The sequence below is a fragment of the Balaenoptera ricei genome, chromosome 3 (genome assembly GCF_028023285.1).
Source record: "Balaenoptera ricei isolate mBalRic1 chromosome 3, mBalRic1.hap2, whole genome shotgun sequence".
Lineage (NCBI taxonomy): Eukaryota > Metazoa > Chordata > Mammalia > Artiodactyla > Balaenopteridae > Balaenoptera > Balaenoptera ricei.
In genome coordinates this window covers 125,621,107-125,634,116 of record NC_082641.1, presented here as the reverse complement: position 1 = coordinate 125,634,116, position 13,010 = coordinate 125,621,107, and the positions used below count along the sequence as shown (strand labels likewise).

At 36.8% G+C, this 13,010-nt stretch overlaps 1 protein-coding gene across 6 annotated transcripts in view; it reads right to left on the bottom strand.

Moving 5' to 3' along the window:
- FBXO38 (F-box protein 38) overlaps positions 1-13,010 on the bottom strand; it is a 52,338-nt gene that overhangs the window by 20,093 nt on the left and 19,235 nt on the right. For all 6 annotated transcript variants that reach the window (XM_059917426.1, XM_059917429.1, XM_059917428.1 and 3 more), the window contains exons 8-12: positions 12,176-12,269; positions 11,033-11,163; positions 7,089-7,259; positions 5,300-5,442; positions 4,190-4,400 (exon numbers count right to left, since the gene is read on the bottom strand). In XM_059917426.1, coding sequence (XP_059773409.1) covers positions 4,190-4,400; positions 5,300-5,442; positions 7,089-7,259; positions 11,033-11,163; positions 12,176-12,269 — 750 coding nt within the window. The remainder of the gene's footprint in view (positions 1-4,189; positions 4,401-5,299; positions 5,443-7,088; positions 7,260-11,032; positions 11,164-12,175; positions 12,270-13,010) is intronic.

Below are 13,010 nucleotides of genomic sequence, written 5' to 3'. Positions count from 1 at the left end.
ATCTTTTTCTAAAGCAGTGCAAAGCTACTGGAAAGTTTTAAAAAAGGGAGTAACACTGTCTGGTACATGTTTTTTAAAAACTGCCCTGGCTGCTCTAAGAACTAATTTTACTTGGAAAGCTGTTAAAACATTTAGGTAAAAAAGGTCTGGTACAATGAGAAGGAGAACGTAGATGGATTGGGGAGATGTTTTAGAGACAGTCAACAAGACTTGCTAAAGGACTCGATGTTGGGGAGTGCAGGTAGGTGCAAAGAAAGGATAATGTCTCAATAGATGTCTCTGGTAATTAAATGAGATGATGCTACCCTTGGGCTAGGGAAAATGCAAGTGATATTTGGTTTTGATTTTTTTTTTCGTTATTTCAAAATATTTTATCATTGGGCAGTACATCTTTTTCAGAACAATTTTAACTTACAGAAATGATGTAAGCTATCTTTTAATCAAATATCAATGTTTACCAAATATTCTGTTCAGGAGAAATGTTATTTCAGTTGTAAAAAAAATCCTGTTACCAAATATAATCATAAACCTTAATGGATTTGAGCTATTTTTACAAATATATTAACTGGTCTCTTTTATATAAAACCTGATTCTAAATTTATAGCCTTCATTAACCATTATAAAATAAAGAAGTCATTGACGTTTAATAAAATAATTTGCATGCAACAATTTCTAGTATCAGGAATAACTATTCAGCGGTTGACAAGTATTTGCCCCTAAATAGAAAACAAAATGAATCTACTGGGATTTTTTTTTCACATTGTAGCCTGTCCTCAGACTTCAAAAACAAGGATTTTCCAGAAGTCAGTGGTTTTCAACATATGATCCCCAAACAGCAGCATCAGCATCACCTTGGAACCCGTTACAAATGCAAACTACCTGGCCCCACACATACCTACTCAGAGCCTCTGAGGTGAAAGCCAGCAACCTGTTCTAACAAGTCCTCCAGGTGATTCTGATGCACTCAAATTTGAGAACCATTGCCCAAAATAAGTGCTGCAGAGCAACTGCACTTAGTGGTTACTTTGTGAAGGTAGTGGTGAGGGAATGCAGTGGCACCCCACTATTAAAAGCAGTATGCAGGATTTGTTTTAAATCCAGATAGAAAATTAGTTAAATAATGTATAGGCAAAACTATGCTTTGTCGTTATAATTACTTCAAAAGTAATTATATTAAAATAATGTGGCAAAATGCTTTAGCAATTACAGAAGCATGATTTTGACACATGGTAATGTTATGTTAGGCAATGTGAATTGTTAGAATATATGAACATCTCTTCCTGTTTTACAGTGCTGCAAAATGAAGGTAATGAACTTGTATTTTCAGTTAACATAACTAGCTCACAATAAAGCATTCTAAATCTTAACACTTTTGGAAGCGCAAATCTAAGAAAGATAATATCCTTAACCAAATTATAGTATTTTGGTAAATTAATACAGTACTCTGTAAAACAATAAAAGCATATTTTTGTTGGAGTCATCTATTACCTTAATGATAATGTTCACTATAAAACACCATATTTTATTTCAGTGGTTTATAAAGCAAAGACACAACTTATACAAATTAAAGGGCTTTTAAAATTATACAGTGCCCTTCTTTGATAGGCAATTACTTCATGCAAGCTGATTAAGTTAAATACAACAGAGCAAAAGAGTGAGTGAATCCGCTTCATTCCAGCGTTGGTCCAAAAGCTCATGTATGGAAAGTTTTAAAATTCTACATTAAGGAAAGTCAACATGTGAATACCAATTTCAAACTAAAGTAATATTTAAAATATTGTTATGTTTGTACCTAAAGAGTGGAAGCATCAATGTTAGTCATTTCAACTAACGTTATTTACCAATGAGCCCTTTTATTTTTAATCCCTGTACCACTCTTTATGTTTTTTCTGTTAGTTGTTTCTCTTTCTTTTATTTGAATTCTTTTCACCACTGCTGGTTTTGATCAACAGTCACATGGCCTTTCTCCAGGTCCCCCCCCCTTTTTTTTTTTTTTTTTTGGGCCGTGCCATGTGGCTTGCGGGTCCCCTGGTCAACCCAGGCCACAGCAATGAATGCACCAAGTCCTAACCACTGGACTGCCAGGGAATTCCCCTGGTCCTTATTTTTTATTTAAAAGGATCAACCTGACATGTATGTAATAATAAATATACATAAACATATTGCCAAGTTGGAAAGACCCATGGAGCCTAATGTTTTATGCCAATCTTCATTTCTCTAAAATTCTGCCACCATCTTTGGTATTCTTAGGCTTCTTCTTGTTGAAGCTGTCGAATTCCTCAATCTTGGCATTTATGTCACTAATTCCTTTGCTTCTCAGCATTTGAAGATATATTTGACAAATACTGTACCTCAAGTATTTGGTTTGTAGTCATGTCTCTCATCTACTGAACCTTAGTTTCAAATGTTAGTAGATTTAAGTTTCCATTGTTCTCTCTTAAATCAAATAACGTGTTCTTGCATAAGTTTTAGCTCCTGCTGCATCAATATATGACTTCACAATGGAAGGCATCCTCCATGCTATACTGAGAAGCCAATGGCCATGTAACTTTCTAGTGGAGTCTATAATCTGTCCAGTACATCAACTTCAACCACAACTGGGTTTGTAGGATTTGGGGAGTTCTGCACTGCAGCTGCTGTAACAGTTTTCTGTGAACGGTTGGTATTCTCTGAAGTCCAGATCCTTATGATGGCACTCAAGAACAAGGCAAAGAAAGAATACCTGACCTCACTCCCTGCTCCTTCACCCCTAGCACCTGCTGGCTCTGCACTTTTGTTTTTGTATTTTAGGAGGAGAGACTTAGCCATAAGTTTGAATGCCTAAGAGTACTCATGTGGAAATTAAAAGTATGAAGTTGGATATAACTGCAATTACTTTAAAAAATAGAAATATCAAAGCCGAAAATACAGGTTTAGAATTCATTAGCATACAGTTGGTACTGAAGCCATGAGACTGAATGAGGTCATCTAGAGAAAATATGTAGAGAAAAAGGGAGAGCAAGGACAAGAGCGGAATAGAGGAGGTGGTGCAAGCAAACTGAGGAGGCATGTCCAATGAGATAGGAGGAAAACCAGGAAAATGGTTTCAGGAAGGCCAAGAGGAGCAAATACCTCAGGAAGACAGAAGTGGACAACAGTGACAAATGCAGCTGAGATGAGATGTCAAAGAAGATGCAAGTGGAGAAATGACCACTAGCCTTTATGAGAGAGTCACTGGTGACTTTGCCAAGAGCCAAAATGGACAGTTCTATAGAGAACATGTGAGGTTCTGGAAGTGAAGCAAGTGAAGACAATGCCAACAGATGATTCTTAGGTCAGGACATGCATACTCAGAGTGATCCTAAAGGAAATTAGGCTCTATACACAGAATACTTTCATTATGAGAGGAGTTAATAACACCAGGGCACGCCATTTCTCATTAATTACTCTGCCTAAGAGAATGAGTGAAAGGGCAACAACCAAATAGTGGCTAGAAGAGATTCGTTTTCCAGTTCTTAAGGGTCAACTGGGAACCTGGAAAATTTGTTAAGGAAACGATTTCACTCCATTCTCACTCATCAACACAGGGGCAGATGAAGCCTAATAACACATGGGCTGGCACACAGCAGGAGTTCAGTCAGTATCAAAGAATTGGAATGGATAGTTACATAAGTGAAATCCTGTAGGTCCTTATTAGCTCACGTACTTAATTTTCTGGGTGGTTTTGAAGACTTAATGATGAAAGGTATATGAAAGGTTTCCAACACAATGTCTAGCACATGACTACTGTTCATTTTTCCAGTTCTTGGAACACCCAAAAATGATCTCCATGTTCAAGTCCAACGTAGCTATCTACTGGTCAGCGAGATATTGAAAGATGCTCCTTCACCCAAATCCTGACAGTTAAATCTCCATTAAGCCAGGCCTCTAAGGCTCACTGTACCCTAATTCTCATGGCATCTAAGTCCTTCCCTTTCTGTAAATACCCCAATAGCTTCTATGGACAAGAGGCATTACAAAGATAACTTTAAAATAAGCAAGCAGATAGGCAAACTCCATCCACCCCCTCATTTGCTTTGTTAGCAAGGTCCCCACCAATGTGTAAAGTGACAAACTGAAATAGGAGGTGAAGGAAAGAGAAGAGAGTAAGAGAAATATGACCCAAAGTAAAAATCATTTCTATCTGGAGCTCACAAAAGATCTGGGTTACCGTCGGCTGCAAACTGCTGCTCTCCTGGCTGCAGGTCTTGCCGGAAGTCATTCTCCTCGTCTGAGTCATCTGGGTGATGGTGATTGTTGTCATGGATGTTGGCATTATTCTGGGCATTGTTATCATTGTCATTGTTGGAGTTCTGATTGCTAACAAGGGCCGAGGAAACCCCAATTCCTGTGCCTGCGCTCAGACCAACCCGAGCACAGCCCTAAAGCAAGAAGAAATCATGTGCTTATTAATTTGGGTTAGTATAGAACCCTGCATTTTTAATATTCCTTCATTTCATCTTTACATAGAATATTTATATGGCACTTTATGAAATACTTTCACATATTCATAAAGGACCTCGTTTAAGGCCCAGAACACTTCAAGCAAGATAAAGCGTTATCAGTCTTGATTTACAGATGATGACATGCACAATGGGAAGGGATCTGCCCAACAGTGCACGACCAATAAGTGGTACAGCTGGGACTTGAAACCCAATAATCTGTCCTCAAACCCTGAGCTTTCTCCACTATATCACACTGCTTCAACACTGGGAATATAACCGTTAAGAACTGACAAGAGAGAACATAATTTGTTGAAACATTAAGTTTTTATTATGATGCGAGTATAAAGCTTTATTTGTTAAGCAGTTTTAAAATAACATTTTGTACAACTGGGCAACCTCGGATTTCCCCAGATATGCAACTGAACAGAAAAGGTAGCAGCAAAGTAAAACATTTCCAAAACAAAATTCCTAATCCTTACTTATATTTTGGGTTGCTAATTAGAGATTTAATCTTCCAACTAATTACTCTTGAGTAATAACTTTTGCTTTAGCTCAAATTTCCACCTTTGCTCTCACCTTCACTTTATAAACCTGATGGAGACAGCTTACCACTTACTTTTTCCTTTCCTTTCTCTGGAAATCCCTCAATAGTCATTTACAAGAACAAGTGGCCATACATTATTATAACCTTTATGCCTTCCTTCACTGAGGCTGGCAGTAAAAAGTCAAATTATAATATTGTAAAGGCATATTATTAGGAAAAAAAATTACTTAGGCTGTTTTATTTTCTTCCTTCAGTATCAAAATAAACAAAAATGCTCTCAAATGTGACTTACTTTGGGTGGTTCACGAAACATCTGGTCCAGTGAAATAAACTCCAGGCTGGGCAACAATTCAATAAACTGGCCAAAGGAGTCCAGCTTCAAAGCATGGCAACGCACTAAGTTGATATCAACCAATCGAGTCCATCTTGAGTGGTCTATTGAAGAAATAATATGGCCAGAGAGAATGTAACTAACAGTTTCTCCATTACTCATGAATTTTGCTATAGGTCACAAAGACTTCCAAATCCTTTTTCCTTGAGTAAATATTCTTTTATTTCATGATCTCTAACACTTGATGACTCTAAACTATGATGTTTCCTTACCTAATTTCATTGTGAGAACTAGATGGCTTGGAAATCGTTAACTTGAAACTAAGTCAGCCTATATTTAAATGTGATTCACTTAAAAACCTACATGTCTATTTAACGATAGGATACTACTTAAAAGAAATGTTGGCATATTCCTTTCATAAAACAGTATGCAGCTATTAAAAGAATGAAGAAGAACTGAATATGCTTACTAATATGGAAAGCTCTCCAAAATATTCTTAGTGCAAAACACAAGCTACAGGACGATGTATACACAGTAAGGTCCTTTCGTATATGTAAATCATTTTTAAATGCTATATATGTATAGGCTGCAATATGCACAAAATAACCTGTCCAGAAGAATATACAAGAAACCGTTGATGGTGGTTACCTTTGAGAAGAGGAGACTTTTCATTTTGTACCTTTCTGTATTGTCTGATACTGTTTATCAAGTGCATGTATTACTTTTAGTTTTTAAGTGTTAACAGGAGTTCTGAGTGATGGGATTATAGGCCATTTTTTATTTTCTTCTTTATACTCTTCTGTATTTAAGAAAACAAACAAACCAAAAACCCAATAAATGTTATTTTTTAAAAGCGATCTACGCCGCATACAGCCTAAAGTTTATTTCCCAATAACTTCTTGGTGCTGCTGGGGAAGGGGTAGAACTTCTCTTCTCATGGGTGAGACATGGCCATTCTAACAAATGATCTCAGCAGAGGCCTGGGAGCCCTACAACAGGTCTGGAGATGGGTTTTGTAAGGAGCTACAGTATCCCTGTGCGGTGGCTCAGACGGCAGAGGAGACTGGTCTGCAGGTGTCAGTAAGGGGGCCTGGTTTGGTAAGAGGATGTCAAAATGAAAATTCTCTAGCTCTGAATTTATTTAAAGGCTTGTGAATTTAAGTATTTAAGAAGGGCTTTAAAAGAAATAAATAGCATTACTCTCAGGGAGGGAAATAAACTCCCCTCATAAGGAAAAATACCAAGTGCAAAAGTCACACTTCTATACACAAGGGATACTGTATGAAGGGGAGATTCGAAATAGCCTAGGATTTTAAGGCAATAGAAAATTTGACAAGTTAATGTTTAATATGTCACCTAATTCAAGTTTTTAAAATACATACCCACTTTGTTGGTTCAGATGATATGCCATTTGAAGGTAATACAGAGAAAACAACCATAACATCCCAGGCAACAATTCCTAACCTAAACTTTACGTGCCTGGCCCAAAGAAAAACACATAAGGATCAGTACAATTGAATCTATAACTTGGACAGTGCAAATTTCTAGGCAGAGAATTTCAGGAGTTCAAAGAGGCACTGAAAATATTTCCAACTCAGTTATCAAAGGTTCCCAGAACTTCTATGAATGATCCATATAAAATATCTACATTCTATATTAGGAATGTTAATTCATGACACAAACAGAAAACAAAGATACATATTATTTTGACATTAATAATAAAATAGAGCCGCACTTAAGCATACAGTACCTGAGATCCAATTGTATGGGTTATGTAGATGCGGGCAATTATAAATTGCCAGATATTTGATACAGGAAAAAACTTCATTGACTGCCTTCATCCCTATATCAGTGATGATACCAGGATTTTCTACCACATCAGCCAAACCATACTTCACCAGATCTGCATTAGCCATTCTGCCTAGAAAGAGAAATTGATTTAAAAAACAAAAATAGGTTCTTAAAGTGTCATGGAGTGTTGCCAATTCTTTATTTTAACATCCAGTATGATTAGTCTCTATGATCATCCGGCGTCATCTCTCCATCATCAGGTTCAGGTTCAGGTACAATTTTACGTTAGGTATTCTGTACGAATGGTAGCCTTTATTTTGCAAAATAAAAATTTATGTTAAAAGTTAAGGGACAGCTAGTAGGAAAAGATTATTTTCAATTTTTAGAAAAGGAAAAAAGAAGGCAAAGTCTTAAAGCAAAACTGAGGGATAAATTGTATTGGTTTACATTTATGGTGAAGTTTTAGTTTAAGCTTTTAAAAAGAAAAATAAAATCTTAAAAATGTAACTCTTTCACTCTATAAGGATAATGTTTTTGGAGTCGGGTGTGGCCATGTGTAGAGAAGAGTACACTTTGAGAATTCAGTTTCATTTTTAGAACCATGTATAGGTTAGTAAATATGTACCTAATCTCAGAAAGTGGACTTTTAACTCACACATACACCCACTCTCTCTGCCTTTGGGCTTTAGTGCCTACTGTCTTGTCACAGACTAGGGAGTGGGTTTAGTAAAAGAGGATCCTCCATTCTAGATTATGCCACTGGAAATCACACCTTATCCCTTGTTTCCTATCATTATTCCTGCCACCTGCCTGACCTTTGCTCTAAAGGATGGTCCACTTGACCACGAGCAATTTGAAGGAAAATGGGACTTTGCCTAGTTAGTTTATAGTTACATTTTCAATGTCCAGCATAATGCTGGGATATTATGATATAGGAACCCAATAAACGTCTCTCATGGTCCTTGCAATCAACTGACATAAAATACAAAGAAAACACTGTTGCTCTGGAGAAGCTGCCCTGCCCTTCAGGGCAGGGATTCATACCTTTAGCCTGGACATGTTTAAAACAACCCGCCTACTCCCAACTCTTCCAGTTTCACTTTCCATATAGTTCATGGTCTCTCTCCTAGAGTCCCTGTTTTTTGTATTTACTGGCATTTCTTGGAGATTTCACCTTAACCAATTCTTCATAATTTTTCTGAGCAATTTTCTTTAGTCTCCTGGTAAAAACTTCTTTCTTGCCCTTTGGACTTAAAATTTGCCTTCTTCCTTATGATCAGGTAGATTTTGAACTGATCCCAGGTAAGGTGTTGTCAGAATAATTGCTACAGCCTAGCATGATAAATCTATGTCTTACATTCATTCCTTTGAGACCTGTTCCTGCTCTTAGGTTCTCCTGATCATCACACTCCCTCAAAACCCTGATGGCATCACCTAGGACTCAGATTGTTTCTTTCTGATTCAGCCCAGAGGTCAGCTAAAAGTAAAAGCTACCATTCACTGAATGCTTTCTAAGTGTAAGAGATTGTAATAATAAAAGACCATGTTTTCTCATTTGTTAAATGGAGATAAGACCGTTTCCCACTTTTTTATTGGGTGGTTTGAACCCACGAAATAACTTGCCCCATGATTAATGAAATTCCATCTCACTCCCTCTTTCCAAAGCCCCAGCACTAAACACTACTCTATACTGCTTCTGGATCTGAATGAGTTTTACACCCCTATCACCTTCACATGAATCTCTGAAATCATGAATCTGTGTAAACAAAGAACCCCTAAGTATTCATCCTTGGATCACTTTTCTTATATTCCCAGTACACAGCATCTACTTTTCAGCACACCCATTTCCCCAATCTGGCACTGTCACTTTTACGATAAGTGTATGGGGACAAAGGTGATGTTTCTATTTATATTTTGCCAGAAACTTTGTAACAAAGAATTGGTGCAAGTTTTACCAGGAGCCACCCCAACCTCCTGGAGAGATGCTTCAAAATCTAAATGGCTGAGAAGCAAGAGACTAAGTGAAAGAGTGTAAGCAGTGACCTCTCATTCCTCTCTACATAGTCTGTTAGACACACCTGGCACCTATTTTCATACAGAGAATCCCAGACTGTCTTTGGAGTAATAGAGGAGAGTACGTATACAGGAGAAATGGATGAACTGCAACAAATATGAAGAATGGCTTATAAAAAAAATCAAAACTAAGAGACTATTAAATATGAAGGAGACTATGAAACAAGTTACGTTGAAAAATGAGATAATGGTAGTCAAAAGGTAAAGTGTTGGGACTTCCCTGGTGGCGGAGTGGTTAAGAATCCGCCTGCCAATGCAGGGGACATGGGTTCGAGTCCTGGTCCAGGAAGATCCCATGTGCCGCGGAGCGACCAAGCCCATGCGCCACAACTACTGAGCTGCAACTACTGAAGCCCGCGTGCCTAGAGCCCGTGATCTGCAACAAGAGAAGCCGCCGCAATGAGAAGCCCGCGCACTGCAACGAAGAGTAGCCCCCGCTCGCCGCAACTAGAGAAAGCATGTGCGCAGCAACAAAGACTCAACGCAGCCCCCAAAAAAGGTAAAGTGTTTTTCTATTGAAAATGTGTGTTGAGGGGAAAGAAACACTATAGGGAAATAGCTGGTTCTAAAGATAATTCTCAAAGACATTCTTTCAGTGGACCTAAATGTGGCCATCATGAAAATACAAAATTTGTCAAGTTTTTAGCTTTCGGGAAGAACAAAAAACAAGACCATAGAAAAAAACACCAATTACCAAGCTAATAATTTTAAGTTACTACACAGATACTGTAGAAACGGAATGTTAGCAACTTCACTGAAAACCAGAAAAGCCTGATATCAAATACATTAATTTTATTTGAAATTACTATGCTAGTTTAGCATTTTAAAGCTACGTTGGTAAAAAGCTGATCTTTTCAAAGCTATATAGATTAAAAATGATTCCTGTGTTAAAAAGGCTAGAAAATAATGCTTTGATTTTTTTTAGTGCTTCACCTGTATTGATGAGAACTGCAACAAAGTAAAAACAAAACAAAAAAACCCAACTATTATTGTGACATATATCAGAAATGAAAGGGGACAAACAAGTCATATTGTTTGATCTGGACTAAGAAGAATTAAGCCTTCTTATGTTCTTCTACAATGCAAATTAGATCCAAAGAAAAAATGCCATCTGGTATGACAGTGAGAGTTTAAGAAGACTTGTTACAAATTACATGGGTAAGAAACTAAGTCTTGCAAAAATAAATACATGCTGAAGGTGTAAATGTTTTTGCATGTCTGACTAATGTCATGTGGAAAAAAAGTTTGAATAATGAATTGACATGCATTCAAACCCAAAGGAATGAGTTCCCAATTGTAAATACATTCCAGAAAACGCTGTGAACAAGCCTTCCAACAGCAATCATCATTAAACGAATACTGACCATTATGTGCTCACACTATCTGGAAAATCCAGAACCCCAGTGGGCTTATTACAGAAATGAAGAGCATGGGCAGGGAATGGGACCTCATCAGAGAGGACCATCAAAAGCTTCAAGAAGTGTGGCAGATCAAATTCAACAAATGGAACCAAGGATGACATTCTGTGAAAAAAATGAAGCAGAATGGGAAAGAAACTTGGGGAGCAAAGGGGAGACAATATCAAATGTAAATAAGGATCTTTTTTTGGGTAGACAATCACTACACTTTCTATAATATGCTAAAATCAGAGGCAATATAGAAAGAAAAAAATCACTGACACTTCAAGTTTAAATTTTTCAAGAAGTGAGAGCACCTAAGATTTTAAGCTGTTTTATATTCAAGAAAATAATGGCACATCCCAATTCAGAGTTCACTTTGTCAAGTAAGTTCCTGACAACAATTTTAGGGATTAAATGAGATAATTCTTACTCTGCAGCAAAAACTCATCTACATATCCCAGATGAAGGGTTTCAAACTGGGGGAACTCCAACTCTGCCATCTTCAGGGCAGAAAAGACACCATCTTTGGTTAGGGAAGGCTGGATCCGAACTTCATGTAACCTATGAACAAAGAGATACATATAAGAGTAAAATGAAAGCCATCAGAATCAAAGGTACTTCCTAACGTAAGGCTCTGAAAGAAGTTTATTTTATTGAAGTGTCAAATGCAAACAACTTTCCCCCCTCCACTAAAAAATATCAGATGTTTCCTTTAAAAGAGTATTTTATAAAGTGTGGGCACATCTTATGTGTACACTGAAGTTATAGTAAATAACAATGAATTACACTGTAATAATCTTATATCCTTTCTGGTACTTTCTTAAACCTGATTAAGTCAAGGCAAGAATCTGCATCTGGCATTTCTTTAATATCTTTTTAAGGCTAGTATTAAGTCCCATTTTAACAAAGAGTATAGTTCTATAGTAGGTAACAATACTCAAACTTAGATACAGTTTTGTTTTATTTATATTCTTAACATTCTATTGATGGAAAGTAAGAGTTTTGTTTTTTAATAAATTGAAAAATGGTTAATTCAATTTAAGTATTATAAAAGTAAAAGTAGAGGTAGACTTTTGGTATGTAGGAAGTAGTAAACATGGCATAAAGTGATGTGAAAATAGGTTAAAAATATAAAGGTGTTAAAGGTCAGGACTCTGAAAAAGCTGACTTATAACACTGATTTCTGAATAGCAAATATTACCACCAACTAACTAAAACAACTGGGAAAACCATCTGGAGGTTAAAACAATGGCTCCTGAGTGGGCTGCTGACACCAAAGCATCAATACTGACTTCTGTTGGAGTCTCAGGCACTTTCAGGTAATTGACTGCTTTTCTCTGATGAGACCACGCCCATTCAAAGCTTGCTAGGTCTGGAGTGCAGCTCAGTTGGTCATCAGTTGTAACAGAAGACTCCCACTAAGTGATAACCTACTGCTATTTAAACAACTCCTTTGTACTTTAAATCTGAAAAAGGCATGCTCAAACTTCAAACACATATTCCCACCAATTTTTATAAAACAGGAAAAAACATAATTCTAAGACAAAAGACACAATGTGAAGAGGAAACATACCTACGGGCAGCAGTGATGATGAGGTAACCAAGATCTACTTCAAGTGCATTTTTGCAAGCTCCCAAAACAATAGTGTGCAAATTTCTAAAACCACCTAGTTAAAGACGGAACAAAAACAATGTGTTCCATATGACCACAGCACTGTCAGTAAAGCATTTCTACATACTTTAGATGATAATTGTTTAGGCGTAATCATTTTAGTGCTTGTATATCACATTGTGCTTTTAATTTGCATTTCCCTAATGATTAGTGAAATTTATCATATTTTCATGTTTACTGGCCAGATATCCTCTTTTGTGAAATCTTTTCTATTCAAAATGTTTTCCCATTTTTCCTATTGTGTTTTCTGACTTTTTCCTACTAATTTTAGGAGTTCTTTCTGGATACAAGTCCTTTGTATGTTAGCTGTATTGCAAATAGCTTCTCCCACTCTACAGCTTGGCTTTTCACTCTCTTACTCATGCCTTTTGATGAACAAAAAAATCTTTAGCACAGTTTACCAATTTTTTTCTTTATGGTAAGTGTTCTTTGGTATACTATTTAAGAAATCTTTGCCTACCAAAGGTCAAGAAGACATTCTCCTGAGTTTTCTTTTAAAAACTGTATTTTTTACATTTGGATCTATGAATCATCTGGAATTAACTATTGTGTGAGGTATGCTGGCCCCTTAAGTAAAATATAAGGTAGAGTCATTCTTAAACACTTATCAGGGAAGAAAAGTCTCTGCTGCTCTTTTAGGCCCTTTATGCAAACTCTTAGCTTTTGGTACCTCTCTCCAGGTCTTCTAATGAGTGACTGCACTGTAGTCTTCTTTTCCTTTCTTTTTTAAAATTTT